Source organism: Rhinichthys klamathensis, unplaced genomic scaffold (genome assembly GCF_029890125.1).
Source record: "Rhinichthys klamathensis goyatoka isolate OS25496 unplaced genomic scaffold, OSU_Roscu_1.1 h1tg000003l_1, whole genome shotgun sequence".
In the NCBI taxonomy this organism is placed as follows: Eukaryota; Metazoa; Chordata; class Actinopteri; order Cypriniformes; family Leuciscidae; genus Rhinichthys; species Rhinichthys klamathensis.
This window is the reverse complement of record NW_026606556.1, coordinates 5,628,622-5,652,969: the sequence shown is the minus strand read 5'-3', so window position 1 is coordinate 5,652,969 and position 24,348 is coordinate 5,628,622. Positions and strand designations below refer to the sequence as shown.

At 38.5% G+C, this 24,348-nt stretch overlaps 2 protein-coding genes across 7 annotated transcripts in view; one reads left to right on the top strand and one right to left on the bottom strand.

Annotated features, from left to right (window-relative positions):
* LOC130084739 (KH domain-containing RNA-binding protein QKI) overlaps window positions 1–19,164 on the top strand; it is a 125,851-nt gene extending 106,687 nt beyond the window's left edge. Inside the window, exons 5-8 of one of the 5 annotated variants that reach the window (XM_056250218.1) lie at window positions 4,707–4,794; window positions 5,314–5,589; window positions 12,681–12,755; window positions 18,746–19,164. In XM_056250218.1, the coding sequence (XP_056106193.1) occupies window positions 4,707–4,794; window positions 5,314–5,589; window positions 12,681–12,755; window positions 18,746–18,762 (456 nt within the window). In that variant the 3' untranslated portion in view covers window positions 18,763–19,164. Of the gene's footprint in view, window positions 1–4,706; window positions 4,795–5,289; window positions 5,590–10,342; window positions 10,515–12,677; window positions 12,756–18,745 lie in introns of those variants that run through there. The other 4 variants (XM_056250200.1, XM_056250191.1, XM_056250209.1 and 1 more) reach the window with 4 other exon arrangements.
* Window positions 1–24,348, bottom strand: part of LOC130084729 (zinc finger protein 184) — a 230,809-nt gene that overhangs the window by 175,065 nt on the left and 31,396 nt on the right. The window lies entirely within an intron of this gene.

The following is a 24,348-nucleotide window of genomic DNA, read 5'->3' as shown; positions in this document are numbered from 1 at the left end:
TGTCATCAATATTGAACGGCAGAACGCTGTTTTTGATTTTCTAGGTTGAAAAATGGATGGGCAGCCAAAGCATGGCAGACTGAAACATTCACAATATGTGGCGCTGAACATGATACAAACTGGATTTTAAATTACTGTCTGGGAAAGTTAGCATCCCTCCAGATCCCAGCCTCAACCTTCACCGAACGCTTTGATGACATCACAGCACCTCTCACTGGCTCATCCCTGAAACTGCAGGCTCTGAACATTGGTTGTGATGGGAATGTGCTGAACAGTATACACACAGCGTGTATGGAAATACTATCTGACGCAAGATCAAATACACAACAACAAAAATGTTTCAAAACGTATTTATGTTACATTTATGCTCATTATGCTATGATTATGCTACCGTTGTGTTATGTGGTCCGTTCATCACGGAGAGTCAGGAAGTCGAGTGCATTGCATTGTGGGATACAGTACTCCTTTAAATGTGTAGGTTTTATACTGCACATTTTGGCTACTACTGTTGAAATGTTTGGGCATGTTTTGGGGTTTTGTCTTTTTGCAAAAAAAATAATATGTTTATTCAGCAAGGATACATTAAACTGATCAAAAGTGACAGTAAAGACATTCATGTTACAAATAATTGCTTTTCTTTTGAACATTCAAAGAAACCTTAAAAAAAATGTATCATGGTTTCCACAGAAATATTACAACCGTATTAACTGTGTGACAATTAATTACTGTAATTGAATTACTTTTCCTTTGAAAAAGTAAAGGAAGGGATTACTCTTCATTTTCTTCTGAGGTAATTGCATTAAAACTGCATATAGAACAATTATATTAAAATGATGTGGATTTAACATCCAAATTTTATGTAAAAATGTGTATTTTTAATGCAACTTTTTTATTTAAATACTTTGATCAGTTCAAGAATAATTTATGCAAATATTATATAATTTATTTGAAAAGAGCTGTTTAATGTCCCTCTTTATATTGTTTAACTGGTTGAGGATGATAAGTGATTTAGTAATAAGTAATGCAATATGTTTTTAGAGAGAGAGTAATTAGTACAGGAATCTAATTACACTGTTAAAGATTTCATTAGTAGCTAGTAATTAATTACTTAGAGTAACTAACCCAACAATGGTTTGTAAAATAATGAAAATGAAATATATATGTATTAAAATAGAAAACAGTTGTAATAATTTCACAATATTACATTTTTTACTGTATTTTTGATTTAATTTTTTTAGCTCGATAACACTTTACAATAAGGTTTCGTTGGTTGACATTAGTTAATGTATTAACTAACCATGAGCAATACATTTGTTACAGTATTTATAAATCTTTGTTAAATTAACAAAGATAACTAAATTAAAAACTGGATTAAGAAATCCAGCCGTTCATTGATTGTTCATGTTAGTTCAGAGTGCATAAACTAATGTGAACAAATACTTTAAATGTTAATAATGTATTAGTAAATGTTGAAATTAACATTAATTTAGTTAATCAATTCTGTTCATTCTTAATTCATGTAAAGTGTTACCAAAAATCTCCCTTTACTCATTATTTGATCAGTCTTACAATACTAACAGTTTCACCACAAAACTAACTAAAACCTTTCTAAATGATTCAGCTGTCATGCAGAGTGCAGTGAGGAGCTTGCTAATATTCCTCTCCACATATAGCCATTGAATACTCTCTTTTATCCATAAGACCAAGCTCAATTCACCCTCCTGAAGCTTTCAAAATAAGAGATGTAGCCTCCTGCGGTCCCGTCATCTGTCACCACTAATAAAGCATGTCTACTCACCAGGACGATGCGGTGTAGATCAAAACAACAACACAGGAAGAAATAGCATATATATTTCATAACTTCATAACATAACTTTCTTAAGTTCTGCTATGTAGGCCATCTCTGAAAAGAGTTGTTCCCGCAACTTTCTCAGGCTCTCATAAGTGAACGTGTGCTCTCAGAGGCCAGCCGCTCAAGGACAGAGCACATTAGGCTGATTAAATAAAGACAGAGAGTGATTTATAACAGCTCTGTCCCGCTCTATTCATCAGCGGGCTCTTGACTTAATAAAGTATTGATATTTAGATGCACAGGGAGGGAGCGGGCAGTGTTTCAGCGGTGGCGGGAGGGCTCAGGGGAGTAAATACAGTACATCTCTCTTACTGTAGCTCATCTCCACACGCCACAAACACACACTGATCTCTCTGAGACCCTCAGACATCATGAGGCACGGGACTGTACAAATATAAGCATTGCCATTTTCAGTTACACTTTATTAGGTTACAGTTTATTTTACAGTGTCCATGTTACATGCGTTGCATGTAGTAATAACAGTAAATTATGCATAATTGCATGCAACTAACCCTCAACCAAACCCTATTCCTACCCTAACCCTATAGTACATTACATTGCATTACAGTAAGTACTCAAATATATAATTACACCTTAAAATAAAGTGTAATGCACCTTAAAAAGGTGTCAGTGTTACAGTGTGATTATAGATTTAAGTGCTGAGTAATAATAATGAGCTACACGTACTTACTCTAGGGTTTAGGTTAGGATTAGTGTGTGTGGTTTAGGGTTAGTTGCATGCAATTACGCACAATTTATAGTAATTACTAAAGCAACTAACGTGTGTAACAAAGACTAAAGACTGTTATCCCATTTTCTTTTTTTCAGTGTTGGGCCAAGCTAAAAGTTTCTCTTTCTTTCTTTCTTTCTTTTTTTTGATAGATCGTACGGAAAAACTTGAGGAGATATACAATACAAAACAATTAATATACGCTGGGAAAAAATATAAAAATCTTCTAAAAAGCTAAAACAATATGTATCGAAAAATCAATATTTTTGACAACACTACATTGCACTTAGTTTATTATTTCAGATGATTTTGTAAAAGGCTACTATTGAATAATGTATATATATATATATATATATATTATATGTTAGGGCCGGGACTCGATTAAAAATATTAATCTAATTAATTAGAGGCTTTGTAATTAATTAATCGAAATTAATCGCATTTTAATTGCATAAATATTTGACCTGAGAACAGTGAGAAGTAATTTTTTTCACATGGATTTTTAGTATACCATTGAATAATGACTGAATACAAAATATTGTTTATTTTTGTTCAACCAAGTCCAGCAGACCAGTGCAATTTTTGCCATTAAGTGTAGCAATAGCATATTGCTACACTACACTAATAGCAATAGCGAATTCCTTGTTGCATAGCTTGCACACAACCATGCTCTTATCGACGCTTCCATCCGTTTTTTGTAACAAAATTTCCCATCCACCGGCCAACCAAAGCGATCTCGTCAGCTTCTTCGTCATGAACGCTAGTTGGTGCGCCAGTATAATCGGTCCGCCGAAACTCATCCAGTGAGAAACGTTCCGCGGTGCAAAAATAAGTGCGATTAAAAATATATTTTTTGTGTAATTAATTAACGCGTTAAAGTCTGTAATTAATTAATCTTAATTAACGCGTTAAAGTCCCGGCCCTATTATATATACAATTCATCCCACCTAAGTGGCTAGTATGAGTGACTGTGTTACACACCACTGCTGAAATCCTCCTGCATTTAGCGGGTTGGCTGGTGTTAATGTCAAGCCCTAGCCTGGTTAAAACCAGACCATTCTCAGTTGTAACTGAGTTATGGTCTGGCAAAGCGTCATAGACAAATCATTTCCAGAGGGGCGTCACCAACGGACGTCGCGGATAGACCTAAACCCAATCAGAGCGATGAAGGAGATGACGTATGCAGAGCGGCGGAGAAACATCTCCGAGTGTTGTTCTTTGCTCGGTTTTTAACAAAAAGGAAACGTTCAAATCGCTTAAAACAGACGCGATAGCTGATTCCAACGAGTGATGTTCGACGGCGGCATCCATCTTTGTAAATGTAGGCTACAAAATCTGCTTCAAAATCCCAGCGCTGTCGTCATCGTGTAAAGCCCGCCCCAACGCTTCTGATTGGTGCCTCGATTTCGGCGGATTGGAAATGGGCTTGAATGAGCTCTTTGCCAGACTAACTTGCAGAGCAAATCTAAATTTGCCGGAAGTTGTCTGGGTTTTCCCAGGCTAGTCAATCCCTGCTTATTTCAGGAATTAATGCAGATCGTTGATTAGTTTTCTCTTTCGGTTGTCTATTATCATGGCGGAGCAGATTAGTTTAAACTACCTAGAGTTGTTTAAACTCTCGAAACGTTTATAGCTAGCTAGATGAACACATGCTTTAATGGCGCATCCTTTTGAAGGAACCTCGATCACCCTGGAGTACTGAGGTTTATTACCGCCGAAGCAGAGGAAGAACGCATATTAAATATGTACAACCTTGTGCTTGAAATGTACTGGCCAAGCATTAGATAGACTTTGTTCAAAAGATTTTGTTAGATTTGAAGTTGCACTTTATTTTACAGTATGTGCACTTACTGTACGTGTACTTAGAGTGTACTTACCTAAGAAAGTACTGGTTAATATAAGGCAACAACATGGGTTAAGGTTAGATTTAGGGGTAGATTTAGGGTTAGTCCTAGTTATTACCCAGTTTTTTGTAATTACTATAATAAGTACATAGTATGTATGTGGGGGAACAGGACTGTAAAATAAAGTTCTATTAGAAAATGCTTTCAGCTGCAGCGTGAACAGTAGCAGTAAAGAGTATGCGTATGTTTTTGACCTCTTTGCGTTTCTTTATACCGACAGGCCGAAGGAGAGGACAGTCTGAAGAAGATGCAACTGATGGAACTGGCCATTCTCAACGGCACCTACAGAGATGCCAATATCAAATCACGTAAGCGCCCACTTCCTCTGCTAGCAAACAGAGACAGTATTGTGTGAAGCCTTCGTAAGTGCGGCTCTCGGTAATCCAAGTAACCCTGATTCCCTGATAAATCCTCTGACAAGTGTCTCAGTATTGTGATCCAGAATTAGCGCCTACATCCAAAGAGCAGCTAATGAACTGAAAGAATTGAGAACATGCACTGCTATCTGTGAAAACAATGTTTCCTTAATTCACTGGATGTTGTGACATCCTCCTCCTCGCTTTGCTGCTTGAGTAAAGAGTACTGGAGCGCTGTAGACCTGCAGGAGTGCGATATTGTTCCTAAGGCGTATGTTCGAGTCCGCTGGCATTGTTTACTAATGAATAGCTAAACAGCTTTAGCATCGCTGTCATGCTCTGTGTCCAGTGTTTGCCTGTGCATGGTTCTAACTGTTTTTGTCTTTTTTGTCCCGACCCCACCCGTCTTCATCCACCCCCACCCTCACATTTTTCTGCTCACCGCAGCTGCCCTTGCGTTCTCTCTTGCAGCGAGCGCCCAGGCGCCTCGGATCATCACCGGCCCAGCGCCTGGCCTGCCGCCCACAGCCTTGCGCACGCCTACGCCCGCAGGGCCGACCCTCATGCCCCTCATCCGCCAGATCCAGACCGTCATGCCCAACGGCTCCACCCACCCGGCAGGCGCCACCCTAATGCAGTCCGGTCCAGAGTCAGGCCTGATTTACGCCACGCCCTACGATTACCCCTACACACTGGGCCCCGCCACCTCCATTCTGGAGTATCCCATCGACTCCAGCGGGGTGTTAGGTAAGCATAGCCACACTTGCCAATGTCTCACCCCAACCAGACCCTTTCAGCATGGCCCGTGGACTCCAGGGCTTGACATTAACACCCGCCAACCCGCCGAATGCTGGTGGATTTCAGCAGTGGCGTGTAACGCAGTCACTCCTACTAGCCATTTTGGTGGGTTGAATTTTATGTATAATAAATAAACATTTTTCAGTTGTAGTCTTTTAAAAAGGCATCTGAAATAATAAACTAAGTGCAATGCAGTGTTGTCAAAAATATCGATTTTTCGATACAAATCGATATTGAAATATCTGAAATACTCATTTCTCTCTCTCTCTCATCTCTCCGACGGCGAGTGACACACAAACCCGCCTCCCCTCACTCACTCGCTTCATTTACCCCGGATAAATTGTTGGTGTTACGGGGCTTGAATTTCGGCATTCCCGCAGGTTTTGTGCTCACACCCAAAGTGCGCGGACGTAAAGCCTCCTCCCAGTGCTAAATTGCGTTGTTTTTCGCTGTTTATTGCGCCTAAACAGTCAAATACAATTATGTCAAAATGCCTGTATTGGCAAGTAAACTCAGTCAGTTATGTTTTAAGTGAACGTTAACAGTTGAGAAAGAAAACACATGTGTAACAGACAGTATAATGGATCCTTGCGTCAGGTCTTAAAGTGACAGTAGCCTAATGCACCTCCTGCCAAATTATAAAATAATATTAAAAATATCCATGTGGGGGATTTCTCCCATGTGGCAAATGAAAATGCTGTGAGGCAAGTAAACAGTAGCCACAAAAAGTTAATGTCAAGCCCTGATGGACTCCCATGTCTACTATGGCCGTACGATAGGGATGGGCGGTATGATGATATTTAGCACGTGACATTTTGCTATTCCACATTACATTTATTTGCTTTTCCTTATTTTCCTTATGTACCATAGAGAAATATGGGATAAACATGTGAAAATACAAAGCTTAAAACTTTTAGTCTGACCTACCCATTTTATAATATTGCTTTTACATTCTGAGTGGATTTAAAACATTTCGGTGCCAGACTTTATGAATAATCTGGGGCCGGATTCACAAAAATCTTTTCAAATTAGAAGTTAAGAAATTTCTTCCGATAAATTCTAAGAAGTTTGTAAGAATTTTTGCTAAGGGTCGTTCTTGAAAAACGCTCAAAAAGTTTTCAAATATTTTCTGAAGAACATCTTGAGAAGAAAATGTTCTGATTTTATGGCATTTCTTGCAGAAGACTCGCTGATTAGCTCAATGAAAAACACCCCAAAGACCGTCTTTTGCCGCTGCCTGCAGATCACCATAATAATCATAATAAGTGTGCAAATACTATTGTTAATAAAATATTTAACCTTAAGAGGTTAGCCGGATCATTTCCGTAATGACCAACACAATCTACCAAGAGCAGTGCAGGCTAGAGTCTGGTTTAAGACGTGCTTTTTTGGAGCGGTACATAATGGAGAAAATATCAGTAAACTGACTAGAGCAAACCTTAGTAAATCACCTTACTCAATTCATTTAAACACTCTCCTCACATACATTTTGCGTCTGAAAGGGAAACTCCTACAAATGCATATGCAATAAGCTCAGCCGCAAAAATAACCATTTTCAGCTGTAATCCTTGGTGTTGGATTATTATTCCCCTTTTCATTTAGAAATTTCATGTAAATTTCATATTTAATTACAAAGAAATGACATTGAAGTAAACATGACATTTTAAAATAGAAAGACTGACATTGTCTTGTAAAACATAATTCAGTAATGTGAACTTTGAAAAAAAAAAAAAAAAAAACGTTTTGTGAATTTGGCCCCTGATCTTTTGTGTACATGAAATTCCATATAAAAATTTAACAATGTATCAACAAGAGGATGTATATTATGATATAATGCATTACCGTGCTATAACATGTCTCATACTGTGATGTAAGATTTGATCATACCGCCCACCCCTTCCCTATGCGTTCTTCTAAAATTTCCTCCACCATAAACACACCCAAACCCTGCCCTCACACCAACCAAAAGCCTCTGGTTTCCCGCATGAAGGCCAGCAGCACCACAGCCTCTGCTGTCGCAGGACGTAATAGGCAATAATATACAAACAAAAACAACAATACTTCAAGCCTTTTACACTTAATCCATTTAGCGTCATAAAAAAAATCCTCGCTCATCATAAAAAATGGAAGAAAAAAATCCTTTTAAGAAATGTTTGCGTAAATGATTTGGCTTTTAAGCGCTCTACTGGCTTTATATGAATAATGAGAGCGCTCTCTCTCAAAAGCCCTGTCCTCTCCACTCCACACAAGCTGTATGGCTTCATTAAAGCACTTGAGAAAAGCCGATTATGAATATCATGTTACCAACAGCATTCTGCCAGTTTAACACTGGCTTCTCCCAAAGGCAAGGTGTTAAGTTGAGAAGCGACAAATAGCCGTCCCAATGCCAAGAGCAGCGTGTCCAATTAGAGCAGATGAAGGAGGGTTTAGCTACTGTCCAATAAGCATGTTTATTGAGCCGGTCTCAAGCAGGATGGTTCACAGCACGCTCCTTATAGGACAGTCTCAGCGTTACTCTGTCTGTGGGTGGAGGGAAGGACGGGCCGTTCACATATACAGCGAGTTTGCAAGAACTGGGCAGCTGGAAGTCAGACATTTAATTTGGCGATTTCCAGTAACCAGTGTGGGTGTGTCCAGTGTGGGTGTGTCGAGCGTGTCCAGTGTGAGTGTGTCCAGTGTGGGTGTGTCGAGTGTGTCCAGTGTGGGTGTGTCCAGTGTGTCCGGTGTGTCCAGTGTGGGTGTGTCGAGTGTGTCCAGTGTGGGCGTGTCCAGTGTGGGTGTGTCCAGTGTGGGCGTGTCCAGTGTGGGCGTGTCCAGTGTGGGCGTGTCCAGTGTGGGCGTGTCCAGTGTGGGTGTGTCGAGTGTGTCCAGTGTGGGTGTGTCCAGTGTGGGTGTGTCCAGTGTGTGTGTGTCCAGTGTGGGTGTGTCCAGTGTGGGCGTGTTCAGTGTGGGTGTGTCCAGTGTGGGCTTGTCCAGTGTGGGTGTGTCCAGTGTGGGTGTGTCGAGTGTGTCCAGTGTGAGTGTGTCCAGTGTGGGTGTGTCAAGTGTGTCCAGTGTGGGTGTGTCCAGTGTGTCCGGTGTGTCCAGTGTGGGTGTGTCGAGTGTGTCCAGTGTGGGCGTGTCCAGTGTGGGCGTGTCCAGTGTGGGCGTGTCCAGTGTGGGTGTGTCGAGAGTGTCCAGTGTGGGTGTGTCCAGTGTGGGTGTGTCCAGTGTGGGTGTGTCCAGTGTGGGCTTGTTCAGTGTGGGCGTGTCCAGTGTGGGTGTGTCCAGTGTGGGCGTGTTAAGTGTGGGCGTGTCCAGTGTGGGTGTGTCGAGTGTGGGTGTGTCCAGTGTGGGTGTGTCCAGTGGGTGTGTCCAGTGTGGGTGTGTCCAGTGTGGGTGTGTCCAGTGTGGGTGTGTCCAGTGTGTGTGTGTCCAGTGTGGGTGTGTCCAGTGTGGGCGTGTCCAGTGTGGGCTTGTCCAGTGTGGGTGTGTCGAGTGTGGGTGTGTCCAGTGGGTGTGTCCAGTGTGGGTGTGTCCAGTGTGGGTGTGTCCAGTGTGGGTGTGTCCAGTGTGGGCGTGTCCAGTGATACATCAAAGTTGAGGAAAAAAGCATCTTTTTGATGCAATGCCACAAGAGAGAGACATAAATGTAAACTTAATTATTTCCACATTTTAAAATAATAAGTTATCACGATGAAATAACACAAATGGAGGTTTGGGAGTTATGTAGTATTGGTAAACTATTATAGTTTTTGGTTAAAATAAAAAAAAATTATTTGATTTAATTTAAATTTTAGTTAAAGTTTTAGTAATGGTGTCTTTTTGTAATTTTTATTAGTTTTTATTTTTAAATAACACTTTACAATAAGGTTTCAATGAAATGCACTTCTACAGCATTTATTAATCTTAGTTAATGTTCATTTCAACGTTTACTAATACATTATTAAAATCAAAAGTTGTATTTGTTAACATTAGTTAATGCACTGTGAACTAACATGAACAAACAATGAACTGCTGGATCTTTATTAACTAATGTTAACAAAGATTAACAAATAAATTAAATAAATAAATAAATGTATTGCTCATTGTTAGTTAATACATTAATGTTAACTAATCATTGTAAAAGTGTTAACAATATGTCTATATAGTTTTATTACGTTTTAGTTTATGTAGTTTTATTTATTTTAAACTAAATAAAAATCTGAAATCTGAAATCAAATGTTTTTTATCGCAGTTAATGTTTATTTCATTTCAAGTAATGAAAATATGTTTATGCTTTGATTTTAGTTTTAGATAAATACATAAAAAAATTATTTAAAATATATATATTTTTGTTAAACATAAAAGTAAATTTACATTTGTTTACAAAACAAGTATCAGGCATGTCAGAAACCATCTCAGAAATGATTGGCATTCTAGGTTTGATTCATTCATTGATAATCGTTCATCTTTTATAATCCGCTGCAGAAATTCACATTTAAGAATATTCTCAGTGTGCAAGTAAACCGATTCCTTGTCAGATTAAAACGGCGGCATGTTTTCACGACCTGCATATTGCTTTTGTGATCAAATTTTGAAAAGCTATGAACAGCCCACCAGAACCATTAAAGCGGCAGTAAGAGTGATATAATGTGTGTATGTGTGAACGCCCCATTAGAGATGGAAGGGTGTTTTGAGGGGAGGTTTTCACCCTGTCTTCTTTCTTGTGTGACCTATACAGCGTCCTCAAAGGCCGAAGAGCTGCCCCTCTACCTGGGCTTTCAGACCTGTCACATTCCCATCACAGTCCAGCGCGGAGAGCCAACCGGTCGGCCTCCCTTTTAAAGTGCCCCTCTTTGCCCCGCCCCCTCCGACAAGCCCCGCCCCCACACCGCAGACACGCCCCCCCCCCCCCCCCCCCTGCCCCGCCTCCTGTTATCGGACTGGCTGGACTCCCCGGCCTCTTTCATTCTGTCTGTTTCTTTAAATCATGGTTTTTGTTTTTCTGTGTTTGGTTTTGTACTTTTTGTTTTGTATCTGTAATGTGATGTTTTAGTTTGTTTTGTTTGTGTGTACAATGATGAGGGAGACAAAGCACTGAGCCCCAAACTGCTGCACAAGCCTTTCTGGATGACCCCCATCCCTCAGTCTGAGCGGGACACATCAGGGTGAGGGGCATCAGGAGGGGCAACATGAGGATGGTGAGGGGACAGTGGGGGCCGAATGGGGGCTGCTTAAATTGTGAGGGGAGATTTGAGAACGGGCATCTGTTGAAGCCAGGCTGTTCCCTGAGCAGTTTTAGGACAGTTTTAGGACTCCGGTGGGGCATTTTGGCTTAAAATCTAAAGTGACATATAGTCACAATATATAATCACACCACAAGGACATTCCAGCTTATATTATAAACCTTTCTACTTTGATAAGCCTGTTAATAACGTGTCAGGGTCATAGTCTACCACAAAATAGTTTGGCGTTAAGAAAAATTACGATTTTTTGCATTTTTTTGTGACTTTTGGTTACATTTTTCCTATGACCGTGAGGCCTGTTTCAAACCACATGCTTAAGTAGACCATTTCAGCTGTATGTATAAAGTATTTACACATCATTGTAGTATTTGTTACACTGCAGTATTACAGTTTTAGTTCAATAGTTTGTATTTATTGTGATTTAAACACAAAATTTAAAACAGCAAAACACCCATATGCAATATGGGAGAAAATGTTCTTAATTGACTTTTGTCACAATGCAAAATATCTGAACAACTTTATGCAAAATATAATGTCAGATTTTTGGTTGAAATATGACGCAGATATACAATAAATATTAATATAATTAAATAATAGTAATATTATTAAATAATTAAATACTTTTTATTTTGCGAGGACGCATTAAGTTGAATCAAAAGGGACAGTAAAAAGTCAAATAAATGTCGTTCTTTTGAACTTTCTATTGAAGAATCCTAGAAAAAATAAGCAGTTTCCACAAAAACAAAAACTGTTTTCAACATTGATAATAATAGTAATGATGCTGAGAATAAATGACATATTAAAATATATCACAACAGAAAACTTTCAATTGTAATAATATTTCACAATATTGCTGTTTTTATAGTATTTTTGATTCAAATAAATGCAGCCTTGTTGACCGTAAGAGTCTTTTTCCAAAACATTAAAAGAATACTGACCCCAGTACAGTTGAACAGTGGTGCATGACCTGGTTTTACCGAGATTGACCGCCATCGCCTCACAAACTGTCCTAGAACTGTGGTGTGTGTTGCTTCCCGCCACTAATTTCCCGTTCCCTTCCTTCATTCTTTAGGTGTGGCTTTCCCCCACGAAAGGCTAAATGCGTTTCCCAGGATCCTCACTGAGCCCCTCATCCCATCTGAGTGTTAACATCCACACGCTTTCCTTTCACAGCTGCCTTGTTGGTTTTGAGCGATGTTTGTTCTCAAGCATGAGTCTGGCCTAGCAGTCAGTCCCACACACTCCTGTTCGTTTACACTGGCTATTCCCAGAGCCCACAGAGACTGTACTTGTAATGCCATACATATGCCTCCATGCTCACGCGTTTCCCCGGGACTGTGCCGCTGACTGCTACGCTTTTGTGTGGAATGGGAAAAAAAATCGATTGTTCTGCTTTACTAATCACTTAATTCATTGCCGTACATTTCTATTCTCCTGTTTTATTGTTTTGTACTCCAGCAGATGTGCCTAAATGTTGTTCTCTCTGTGCCTTATCTCAGAGAGGGACTTTATCAGTATTATATTTAAAAACACTGTCGCTCGTGCGCGAGATTACGTGAGTAGTAAAGCTTCCCGGTGAGTGTGATGTCTGTCATCCCGTGTCCAAGCCACGCAAAAACCCACTGGGGATAAATGAAACCATGTTTGAATTTTGTACAAACACGTGTTTTTTCGGAGTTTTACAAAAGTATTATTTGTGCCTTAACTTGTATAATTTAAATGATTTGCATTTGTCAACACACACGTGTGATGTGATGGATCTGATGGAGACTGTGAGGTTTGACTGATCTGATGTCGATGTGTTTTCTGGTGATGTTATTGCAATCCAAGCAGGTGCGGTGACAGCTAAAGTTCGAAGGCACGAACTGCGCGTCCATCCTTACCAAAGGGTAGTGACCGCAGACAGAGGTTAGTTTAGTTAAGTGCTTCTCTTCATTACAGTAGCAACTCACTGTTGGTCCTGATCTGTTGTGAAGCATGTGCGGTTTGAGCATGTTAAAAGACGTGCCGTTTAATAAGGTGTGTTTGTTCTGAACCCTTCAGTTCCCGTGCACACACACACACACTCATGTATATGTGGTCTTTCCTGCGCAGATGGAGTGGTTGACTTGATTCCATTATTTTGATGACCTTATGATTTCAGCATGATGTTGATGACAAATAATGGATCTTTTCATGTGAACATGGGCTTTATTCACCCAATTACACTCAGCAGTTCTAGTTTCCTCTAGTTATGCAAACAGTAAATCAGCTTTTATATATTTTGACTCTTGAAACATTTGGACACCATTTAAATAGATGGAGATCTCATCGTGAACTTGTCCTTTCTATATGAGCTAAAGTGGTTGTTTAGAAGTACATGTAATACAATAGAATAGCAATAATGCGTGTTAAAATCCGTGTTCGCCATCAATAGGTTACAGGCTTTCGGAACAAACAAAAATGCCATTATTATGAAAACCTGAAAACTGAAGTGTGTCATTTTGTCAATGTTAAAATATATGCAGTCACAATTACCAGTTAGCCATTCGTAGATTGATTCCCCTGAAAAGTGTAAAGACTGAGAATGAGCCAAAGACTCCTTCAACTCCTTCAAAAGCATTGATCTTTTTCTAGGAGCATCCCGACCAGCCCAACATTGACCTGACCAATGGCGTAATATTGAGGAGGAGAAACCTGTTTGAAAACAGACATTATTTATGCAATTCTGTTTGATGATGTGGTGCAGAAATTACACACTTCAGCTTTAAAGAAAGGAAAGATGGCCTGTTTCTCCTTGTGTGAATCAACAAGTGTAATAATAAATAATTGGAATATGATATGGTAATAATCAAATGTCTGCTGATAGTGAGATTTGATTGACAGTTGTCAAAATTGTAATAGTATGCAGTCTTGTGTAATGGAGGTCATCTGTATCCAGTGTTGCCAAATATTTTTAGTGGAAAGCCTGCTCAAAAAGTAGCAAAATGTCTCTAGATGACGTAATGCGGCAATTGTCTGCAGTTTACATCCGTTTTCTCCCCTAATCCGTGCTCACATACTGGATTTTAATAGCCAAATGTCCAATAAAGCTCATCTCGTTTACATATGTTCTGTCAAACATTGGAAAGAGGATGATATAGTGACTGACTACATGTTAAATTCTTGAAAATAAAAAAATAGTGGCAATAAACGTGTACTGTATAGTTCCACAAGTCTTGGACAACCATCCCCCATAGTGAAAATGCTCTATTTTTATTTAATAAAATATATAACTAAAGTATTCAGAGTAGCATTTTGAGTTTAATGTTGAGAATATAACATTAATTTAATACCGTCATAATATTTGGTGTGTGAGCAGCGAGAAAGAAGAGAAGAGCATCTCAAGCTTCGGTGCTTCATAACGTTTATCATAGAATCTTAATATTAATCAGAAATCTTTGTTTATTTCCAGGCTTAAAATGGTTTTGAATTTGATTTCTATTTGGACCCCAACGCATGTTTCAAATAATTGCATTAATCATTAAATATTACATAAGTCCATTCATTAAGGTGGATAATGATTTGACAATAATCACCTCAGCACTATGAAACAATTACAAAATCAGGTCTATCTCAGTATTTCCATAAACTGTAAACTCTGAAATGTCCCTGTTCACATGCATCGAATTACATATAAATTCAGTCGGCGCAGGTTAGACATTGTGTGTGTGTGTGTGGTCACAGTGATTTTGCCAAGTAAGACATGTTCCTGGGTCAACGTATTTGATCCTGGAACAACATTCCTGTCTGAATATTTAGTCCTAAACCCAACCCTGCCCGTAACTTATCCCTAAAATCAGAGGGAAATGACACTGACGTAGAAGCACCAAACCCTGGTTATAAGACTAAACTTGACAAAAACTGTAGACTCGTCCCTCAAATCTGATTGGCTGACTGGAATGTTCAACAAAGACGTTGATCCAGAGACATGTTGCACTCGGTGAAGTCACATGGTCAACGATACAGATGTTTTGTTTGCTTTAGCTGGCAGATGACCACAGTTGAGGTTGCTTCCTCTCTTTTAATGTTTTGTTTTTCATATCCGTTTTGTGCTATACGTGTTTTTATATAATGGAACTACTGCTTTGAAGAAAATCTACTTTTGAGAACCCATTTGCACAGAACTTCCAGATTTCCAATCTGTGCATTTGTACTGGACCACACGAATCACTTTTTTATTTCAGCTGTTTACTTATTTTTATTGTTATTATTATTTCCATCTGTCGGTATTTTGCCTCATTCGATAAAGTGTTTCTATGTGGCACAAGCCTTTTATTTTGCACTGAATACATCAGAAACATTCATCTCCTCCGCTCTTCAAGAGCAGACTTTTAGAAAAAGTGAAAGCCACATCACACCTCAGAGCACGAGACTGAAGTGAACCTGTCGAGTCTTAAGGTCGCCCGCCGCGAGTGGACGCTAGTGTCAGCGCCACTCCGCGGATCTGTGAGAGTAGAAATGCATTCAAGAAAAGAAAAAAAAACTCCACTTGATACATTTTTTATGTTTTACTGTAAGCTTCTTTTTATTTTATTTTGTGTTGTCGAAAAGAAAATAGTATTTACTTGTGGCTTTTAAAATATATATAAAAAATATATATATCTAAAAAAAATATATAAAGCAGGAATGTATATGAATTGTCAAATTTGACTTGTATTTTGGAAGAGATAGTAATGGTATTATAGAGGGCTATTTGTAGGAAAGAAAAAATATGCATCATAGCAGCTTTATAGCACCATGTTAGAAAATTTCCTATATTTTTGGATATATGTTAGGGCTTTATATATGAATGATAAGACTTTTTCAATGTTTATATGCAAAAGCATTTTATATTATGTGTCCTGTGATAGTCTGAGGGTAAAGGCTAAAAGTCCCACAGCTTGAATTTCCATGGCTATTATGCTAGAAAATACCTTGTAGTGTTGCTTGTATCATTAAGGCTAAGATTTTTATGTTGTTGTACATAGAACAAAAAGGAATTTGAAAAGGCAATAAAAAGTTTTATTGAATTAAAAACAAAAAGGACCTAAATTATTTCGGACTAAATTTCTCAATGCCTCGATTCCTAACAAGAAAGCAATGATCTTCCATCTCCATCTTAACTGCCGTCTCAATGCTCGAGTGTTTAAAAGCAGTCATGTGACCTTCACCGACGGTCTTCAGATCTCCTCTCATGTCATCTTCTCTCGTGAGCGCTCACACTAGACTCGTACGCGTGCCACCGTGAGCATATGCTCAGAACTGTGGACCGAAGTTCAGGTTTGATAGAGGACCTAATGTTGGATTGACCTCTTGGCTCAAACAAATCCTTTAAAATGATGTTTAAAATGATGCACTCCAGATCCAAAGCCAACATTTGAACTTGGACAAATCAAAAATGAAATTTAAAGGGATACTCCACTTTTTTTGGAAATAGGCTCATTTTACAACTCCCCCAGAGTTAAACAGTTGAGTTTTACCGTTTTTGAATCCATTCAGCCGATCTCCGGTTCTGGCGGTACCACTTTTAGCATAGCTTAGCATACATCATTGAAGTGGACAAGACCATTAGCATTTCTAAAAAAAAAAATGACCAAAGAGTTTCGATATTTTTCCTATTTAAAACTTGACTCTTCTGTAGTTACATCGTGCACTAAGACCGACGGAAAATGTAAAGTTGCGATTTTCTAGGCTGATATGGCTAGGAACTATACTCTCATTCCTGCGTAATAATCAAGAAACTTTACTGCCGTACCATGAGTGCAGCAGGCGTAATGATATGACGCAGCGCCTGAAAATAGTTCCGTTGTGTTGACGGAAGATGGCATATTTTCAGGCGCTGCGTCATATCATTACGCCTGCTGCTCTCATGGTACGGCAGTGAAGTTTCTTGATTATTACGCAGGAATGAGAGTATAGTTCCTAGCCATATCAGCCTAGAAAATCACAACTTTACATTTTCCGTCGGTCTTAGTGCACGATGTAACTACAGAAGAGTCAAGTTTTAAATAGGAAAAATATCGAAACTCTTTGGTCATTTTTTTTTTAGAACTGCTAATGGTCTTGTCCACTTCAATGATGTATGCTAAGCTATGCTAAAAGTGGTACCGCCAGAACCGGAGATCGGCTGAATGGATTCAAAAACGGTAAAACTCAACAGTTTAACTCTGGGGGAGTTGTAAAATGAGCCTATTTCCAAAAAAAGTGGAGTATCCCTTTAATAACATCATATCCTGTCACGCTTAAGCCTAGTGTGACCGCTCCTTCAGTCCGTCCATTCACTTGACTGCTACTAACCATTAGACACATTTATCACTGTTGTATTCTTTTGTATTTTCTGAGTGTTTTCTCTCTTAATTTCTTCCTTCTTAACACGTGACCTGCCAGAATATAGGCTGTTCCTCATGCTGAGTGTAAAATCATGCTTTTACCTCATGATTTTATTATATAACATAGTTGAAGACCAACAGTTCTTCCACGGCTCTCACATTCAGTCAACCCACAGCAAAAGTTGTTATTTACACAAGCTTGGTTTCGTCCAATGAATGATCAAATTAGTTAAATGTTTGTTTTCAAACGGGTTTATTGAATATTCCCCCTGTTTTCAATTGGACGAACTAACAGAAAGTCCAGCCAAGTCAAAAGTCAAGTCAAATTTATTTGTATAGCGCTCTTCACAAAATACGTTTCAAATCAGCTTTACAAAAAATCCCAGTGGCCTAGTGGGAAGTTGCTTAGACTTAGTCTAGTCTAGTGGCTAGGTTTATGCAACTCGCCCCTGATGTTAATGTTTATAACATATTAATAGATTAGCAGATTATAATATACTTTACATTTTGCACCAATACAAGCAATCGCGCGGTTGAGATTTGCTATATAGTATGGATTGCTTTACGTGAAAAGTTTTACGTAAAGTTGGATATCATGTAATATATATTCAACTTTATATAGAGAGCTGTGCGATAATACAGTTTTGGGGAAACCGACAATTGCCGTACTTATAAATGAACAAATGAATATTAAATAAACATATTAAGCTGGGATAAATATATATTTTAATATAGAATTACACCTTGAATGTTTGCATATAAAACTTCACTTAAATTTAGCATAGCTATCTGCATAATAACACATGTAACCGTTTTATGTCTAGCTCTGAGATATAAAGCCCGAGACACACCAAGCTGACGTCGAAGAACTAGCGGCGGAGAAAGCGGACTGTGTCTCGGCCAAAACGTTGCGCTTGAACACACCAAAATGACTAAAGCCGACTTTCAACTAGCAAGTGTGTTCTAAGTAAATATCTGTCCATATCAGGATCACATATCAATAGTCTATTTTCATCATTCAAAAAGTGAAACTGAAACTAGGGCTGCAGATACAAACCATAAACAAAGCAGCGCTTGCTTACCATTTTAAATATCAATCACGCTGATCACTTTTTTTCATTCCAGTCGTTTATGAAAATATTTGTGCATTCAAATGCATTCAACAGCCTTCTGTCTGCACCATCTTGACTTCTTTGCTCGCTTTCATTCCCTATCGCTTTTAGACTCGTTCGGCTAAACTGAACAGCCAATCAGCGTTCTCTATCTCACCGACAGCGAGTCAACATGATGAATCGGCCCCAAAAAAACCTGAGGGCATCCGACTAGACCGAAAAAAATAAGCTGACGGTCGCTCAAAAACGTCCTGTCTTGGTGTGTCCCCTTTAAAGCTGTGCTGTGGGGAGACTCGACTGAATCAAGAGCCTATACTTGTGATCGGTTTATAAATGCTTTTCATATTGTCATCCTGCTTCCACTAGCTGAAACTAATCTCCTCTATCTTTTGTTTCCTTCCTCCTTTCCTTGTTTCCCTCCCCCTTTTCTGTTCGTTTGTCTCTCTAACCCACTCAGCCACCACTGGCAACTAACCCCTGACCTTCTGACCTCTTCACCCAATGATGACCTGCCCATTACCTGCCTGCAGATCACATCTCTGCCCTAAAATGAATGAATGAAAGACAAAAAAAAAAAAAAAAGAGTATCTAAGAGCTGTCCCAGGCAGTGGATATACAGCTTGCACTCGTTGGACACGGAGACGCTCCTGCCGCAGTAGATCTGCACTCTTTGTAAGCAATAAGCAATAATGATTTGCCCCGCTCCCTCTAAATCAAAGCCAGACCTTCAGCGATCCCAGTTCGCTGTCAAAACCCTACAGCTCCACGACAGCGCTGAGGAAACGGACCGCTCCAGTGATCCTGCAGTTACGGTAATGAGTCTGAATGTAACGCATGACGGGGTGAATGGTGCATGCACATCTGTGTCGCATCATCGCATCCCGGTACACCGTTTGAGAAGCGATTTCAGTGAGACGGCTGAAATCACGGAAGAAGAAGAAGAAGAAGACGACTATTTCCCTTCCGGAACAATCCGACACTTTCAGTGAACAAGCCTCTCTGAGGATGTATAAGCCATGCTTGCCTATCTGCTGTACAAATGTATGAAAGGTGTAGATAAAAGTTCAAAGAGTGACAAAAGAAAACATGTACAGAAACAACACTTTTACTATCCTCCAGAGAACGTATATTTTTACTACTCAATATTTTATATTGTGAAGAGAACAAAAAAAAAACAGAATACTGAACCCTTTATGAAGTGAAAACAATCCAGTTTTCTGTAATTGGATGTAGACGTGGATGACCAAAACAACCCTCTCGTTGTACCGATGGGGCTGGTAGGGAAATATCATTCAAGTGCCTTATCATAGTTCTCATGATTCATGTTCAATATGAATGTCATCATCAGTGGTGAATGATCAGACCAGGGCTGTGTTTCCCAGAAAGCATTGCGTCTACGCCGGACTCGAGCGGCGCAAAGCGATGCGATAAAAGCCAGTAGAACCCATTATAATCAGTGATGCTGTCTACACTGGATGTGACATGTGTATGACAAATCCCCGAGGGTAAACCGATGCCCCGATCTATTTCTGACGTAGCTCGCGCTACTTTGACACAAAGGACAAATGAATTTGTGAGAGCCTCAAGCTGTTGCGGAGCCATAATGGTTTCTATGATCTACTTAGACTTACAATGCTTTTGGGAAGCCCGGCCCGGGTCAGTACACACAGCTTTCCCTTCCGAAAACCACAAAAATGACGGATCACCAGCCTATACCTGCCTTCCTGTTTCCCAGTATCACACTGTCAAACAGACTCGGGGAGTCAAAGTGTATTAGTTGCCTTCAGTCTTGACACATCCATCAGAATTGTAGGTATTTTGCTCGCAGTACTTGAATGAAATAATTTGCACATTATGTTGAAGTTTAGTGCACTGTTACATCAGTATGGTACGATACAGTCACTGCAAAAAACAAATACTTTGTAACACTTTATTTTAAGGTGACGTAGTTACGTTACTACACGTACTTACTATTATGCATAATTACAACCAACTAACCATAACCATAACTCTATTGTAAGTACAGTAGTTAACTAATATTACTCAGTACTTATTTGTAACTACGTCAATTTAACGGGTTTATTTTAAGTGGTCAGTGTTACCGTGTGATTTTGCATTTAAGTACTGAGTAATAATAATTACATGTACTTACTATAGGGTTAGAGTTAGGATTATGGTTTGCTTAAGGGTTAGTTACTTGTAATTAGGCATAATTTACTGTTATTACTATAGTAAGTACATGTAACGTGTAACAAGGACACTGTAAAACAAAGTGTTACCAAATAAAGTGTAACCAAAAAAATTATTTTATCAGTATTTGTCTTGTTTTACAGTTAAAATATCAAAGTATCCCTAATAAGCACTGTTATTATAATATTATTTAGAGACTATTATACCTGTTTATTAATATTTGGAATTCATTTGAGGTAAATTCATTCTAAAAAATGCTGGGTTATTTCAACCCAAATTTGGGTCAAATATGGACAAACCCAAATGTTGGGTTAAAAATGTAATTAAAAAATGTACAGTTGAAAGTGAAAGTTGAAGTTGGGTTAAAATTTTCAATTACATTTTTAACCCAACATTTGGGTTTGTCCATATTTGACCCAGCATTGTTTAGAGTCTTTTTTATTTAATTTTTAATTTTTTAATTTAACTTTTTTTAGTTTTCTGTATTTTCTGTATTTTCCCCTGAATATGTCTATATAGTTTTTATTAATTTTTTATTTCATTTTTAGTTTCACCTCTACATCAAATCAAGTTAAACTAAATGAAAATGATCTCTCTCTATATATATATATATTGAGTTACGTCAGTTAATGTTGATTTTATGTCCAGCAATGACTGTTTTGATATTTTTAGCTTGAGTTAACTATTAAAAAAACTGCAATAAGGAAGTTAAAAAAAAAGAGTTTTGAGAGAATATATAGTTTATTTTCCTTGTTTTAAGCATAAATCTCACCAAATGAATAAATAAATGTTTCCGGTTGAGTGAGAATAATCAACTTTAATTCAAGAGATATTCTCTTCCAGCAAGTTTTGATATTGTATAATTTTGCCTCTGAAGTGAACATGCTTAAACCTTTTTTGGAAACAAAACAAATACTGATTAAAGAATGATATTTTGTGGATTTGAAACCGCATGTAGTTGGTGATGGGATGAGAGCGGTGGGTAAGCTGTGTGTACTGTCACGTTCGTCCCCCTCGAAACTCTTTCTTTACTATGCAACACAATGGCCTCTTGAGGGGAGTCTCTGTGACATCAAACATGTCTTCCTGTTGTGTCTGCATTTCCCTTCGTTTTCACTTATGATTCTCCAGTGCCATAACAATATTATGATATCAACGAAGGTACTGATATCAAGGTCTGATGCGTTTGAAAATGCTTTGGAGTATGAAATGCGAATGATCTATGTATTGAAAGCAGGGGGGTTTGGGGGGGGTAGTAAGAATACAATAATTTGATTTTTAAAATTAAATAAAATACTTAATGAAGAAAGATGAGAGTTATACAGTAATTGATAAAGCATGATGTCTCACACTCAATAGCAATTAAAAGTATATTATTCTGATTAGTCCTGGTTTTTAAAAGTGTGTAATTCTGACACCAAAAGGACTGATAATGTAATGAATTTCCGAGCATGGTCAGTCCAACAGGAAGCCCCGCCCCCTGACCCGTGCCATTGGTTAAGCCAAATGACGACATATCGACTCGTGTTTTTCAACTTCCTTTATAGTTGTTTCTGCACGTGAAACTGGGATAATACAAAAAAGTATTTTAACATCAACAAAATGACACATTTTGGCTTTAAGAATCAAGTTTGATCATGTGAATGTCTTTTAATGTGGATATGTGTGTACGACATGAGGTCTTTCAGTCCCAAACGTGTGTGTTCCCTGCCCAAGTATTGCCTATGAGAAGACATGTCTGTTTTAACAGCCATTGTTACAGGTTTATAATGTATTTTTCTATCTTATTTTATATGTATCTAATAAACAACATTAAATGCCTTGTCTCTGTATCCTGACTGGATGAAAAGAGGTCTTCATGTTGTTTCTGAGAGGTTCACATGAATCATTGTGCTTTTCGCTCATTAAAAGCCGATAGCACATCAGGGTGTTTTATCATAAGCAAGTAATATTGCAAACCATTATCCAGCACTGATTTATCATATGGTTATTTGCTGATGTGACTAAACAAGGTCCTTGGTGGAGTTTTTGTGGCTGGAGACTCGGCTGCTATGCATCAGCTCTGACCTGTGCCAAGAAAGCACTTTCACAATTGCTGGAGCTCTATTTCATCCTGGCCTTAATAAGTCATGCGCAAGCTGGCTTTGTCATTAGCTTCAAAGCTACATAATGCAGGGGATATTTAACGCTCTTCCCTAATAGACAATCAATCAGTGAAGTGTACTCAGAAGAGATGCTTCTCTTTGCTCGTGACCTTGACCAGGGAAATCAATACAGCATCAATAGCACCTCAACACAATACACTACCACATTATTGGGTTTTACCATGGTCAGTATTGCCAGATATCAGACTTTTACTGATTAAACGTGCTGGAACAGCAACATTTAGCTATAGAAATGGCATTATGCTAATACTTTTTGGTACATTTAAATCCACCTCTTCATTGGATTAACTGCATTGAAAGTCATTATAAAATAGCACTCATTATTGCAAAACATTGCGATTGTCCGATCAAGTGTTGCAGAGAGTCGCGTAATTATGAACGATACTTAGTGGAAGAATTGTTTATTGGGATTATTGCTGAAAATAAAATCTAATCATTCAAGGATCATTTGTGTCTTTTATCATATTGTTGTTGCAAACATTTTCTTAAAGGAAGCAGAGACTGTGATGTTACCATGTTCAGGTCAGGATGATCCCATTGTAAATGAACTCCTTCCCAAAATGTCCAAAGTCCGCTATTTATTTTTATTAATAAAAACACATTTAGGCCTAAACTGAATGAGAATTAAATGATTGTTTCATTCCATTTTACTAAACAAATTAGTAAAATATAACTACATGCAGATTTTTTTTTACTTTTAAAATAATCAATTTATATAATGAGTTCTAAAATGTATACTTTAGACTTTAGCAGAATTAAATTGTAATATTATCAAATTTGATTAATGTAAAAAAAAAGCATTACGTTAAACATATTTCATTAATATATTGAGTTCAAGTTAACTTTGACATCCCTAAAACGACATTTTGTCAAATATGTTATTATAGGCTTATCATAGGGAATTAGTGAATTAAATAAATTTTAAATAAAACTGAAATTTAGAAAATAAAAGCAAAATCAAAATATTAACGAATAGCCCTATTACATAAATAATCCTAAAATAACACTGGTTTAAAGCACTCCTCTTCCTAATAATTCCCATTCGCCATGGTAAATTCATGGGTGGCCTATAGTGACTATATTTGGATCTATCTTGAAAAACTTTTAAAGCCGAACAACAAAACGTCGGCTCCTGCACCAAACATCCCATCAGACAACACCAAGAAGGGTTTCCGTTTCATCATAAATTTCTGTCATTGCTCAAAACAAGTTAGTTCATAAACACCCTCACTCTCAGTCCTCCTTCATTCCTCTCTTTCTCCCTTGTCTTTTCCCTACATTCTCTTCCTCCCCGTCTTCTTGGACCAATCAAGGGCCGTTGAGTGGAATTGTGAAGTTTATCACAAGGCTCAAATTGCCTGGGCCTCTGCGGCCCTCTGCTCTGAGCTGATAAGACATGCCAGGGGCCCCGTCGGCTGTTTGGTCATAGAAATCGCATCTTGAGTCGCCGTTGGGTTTTGAGCCATGAAAGTGTTTGTTTGTGCAAGGAGGAGAGAAAGCGACTCTGCTCCCTGGATCTCACGATTGGGCCGCGGGACACCCGCTCTCTCCTTGACTCCAGCTTTTCCCACTCTTTTCTTTGCTCTCGTTCCCCCACTCTGGTTTCTCTCTCAGCTTGAAGGCAGAGTGGGTGTCAATTATCCCGTGGTTGGAGGAGAGGATGTTCAGCGTACAAGGCTCTGCATCCCACTGTGCTGAGATGGGA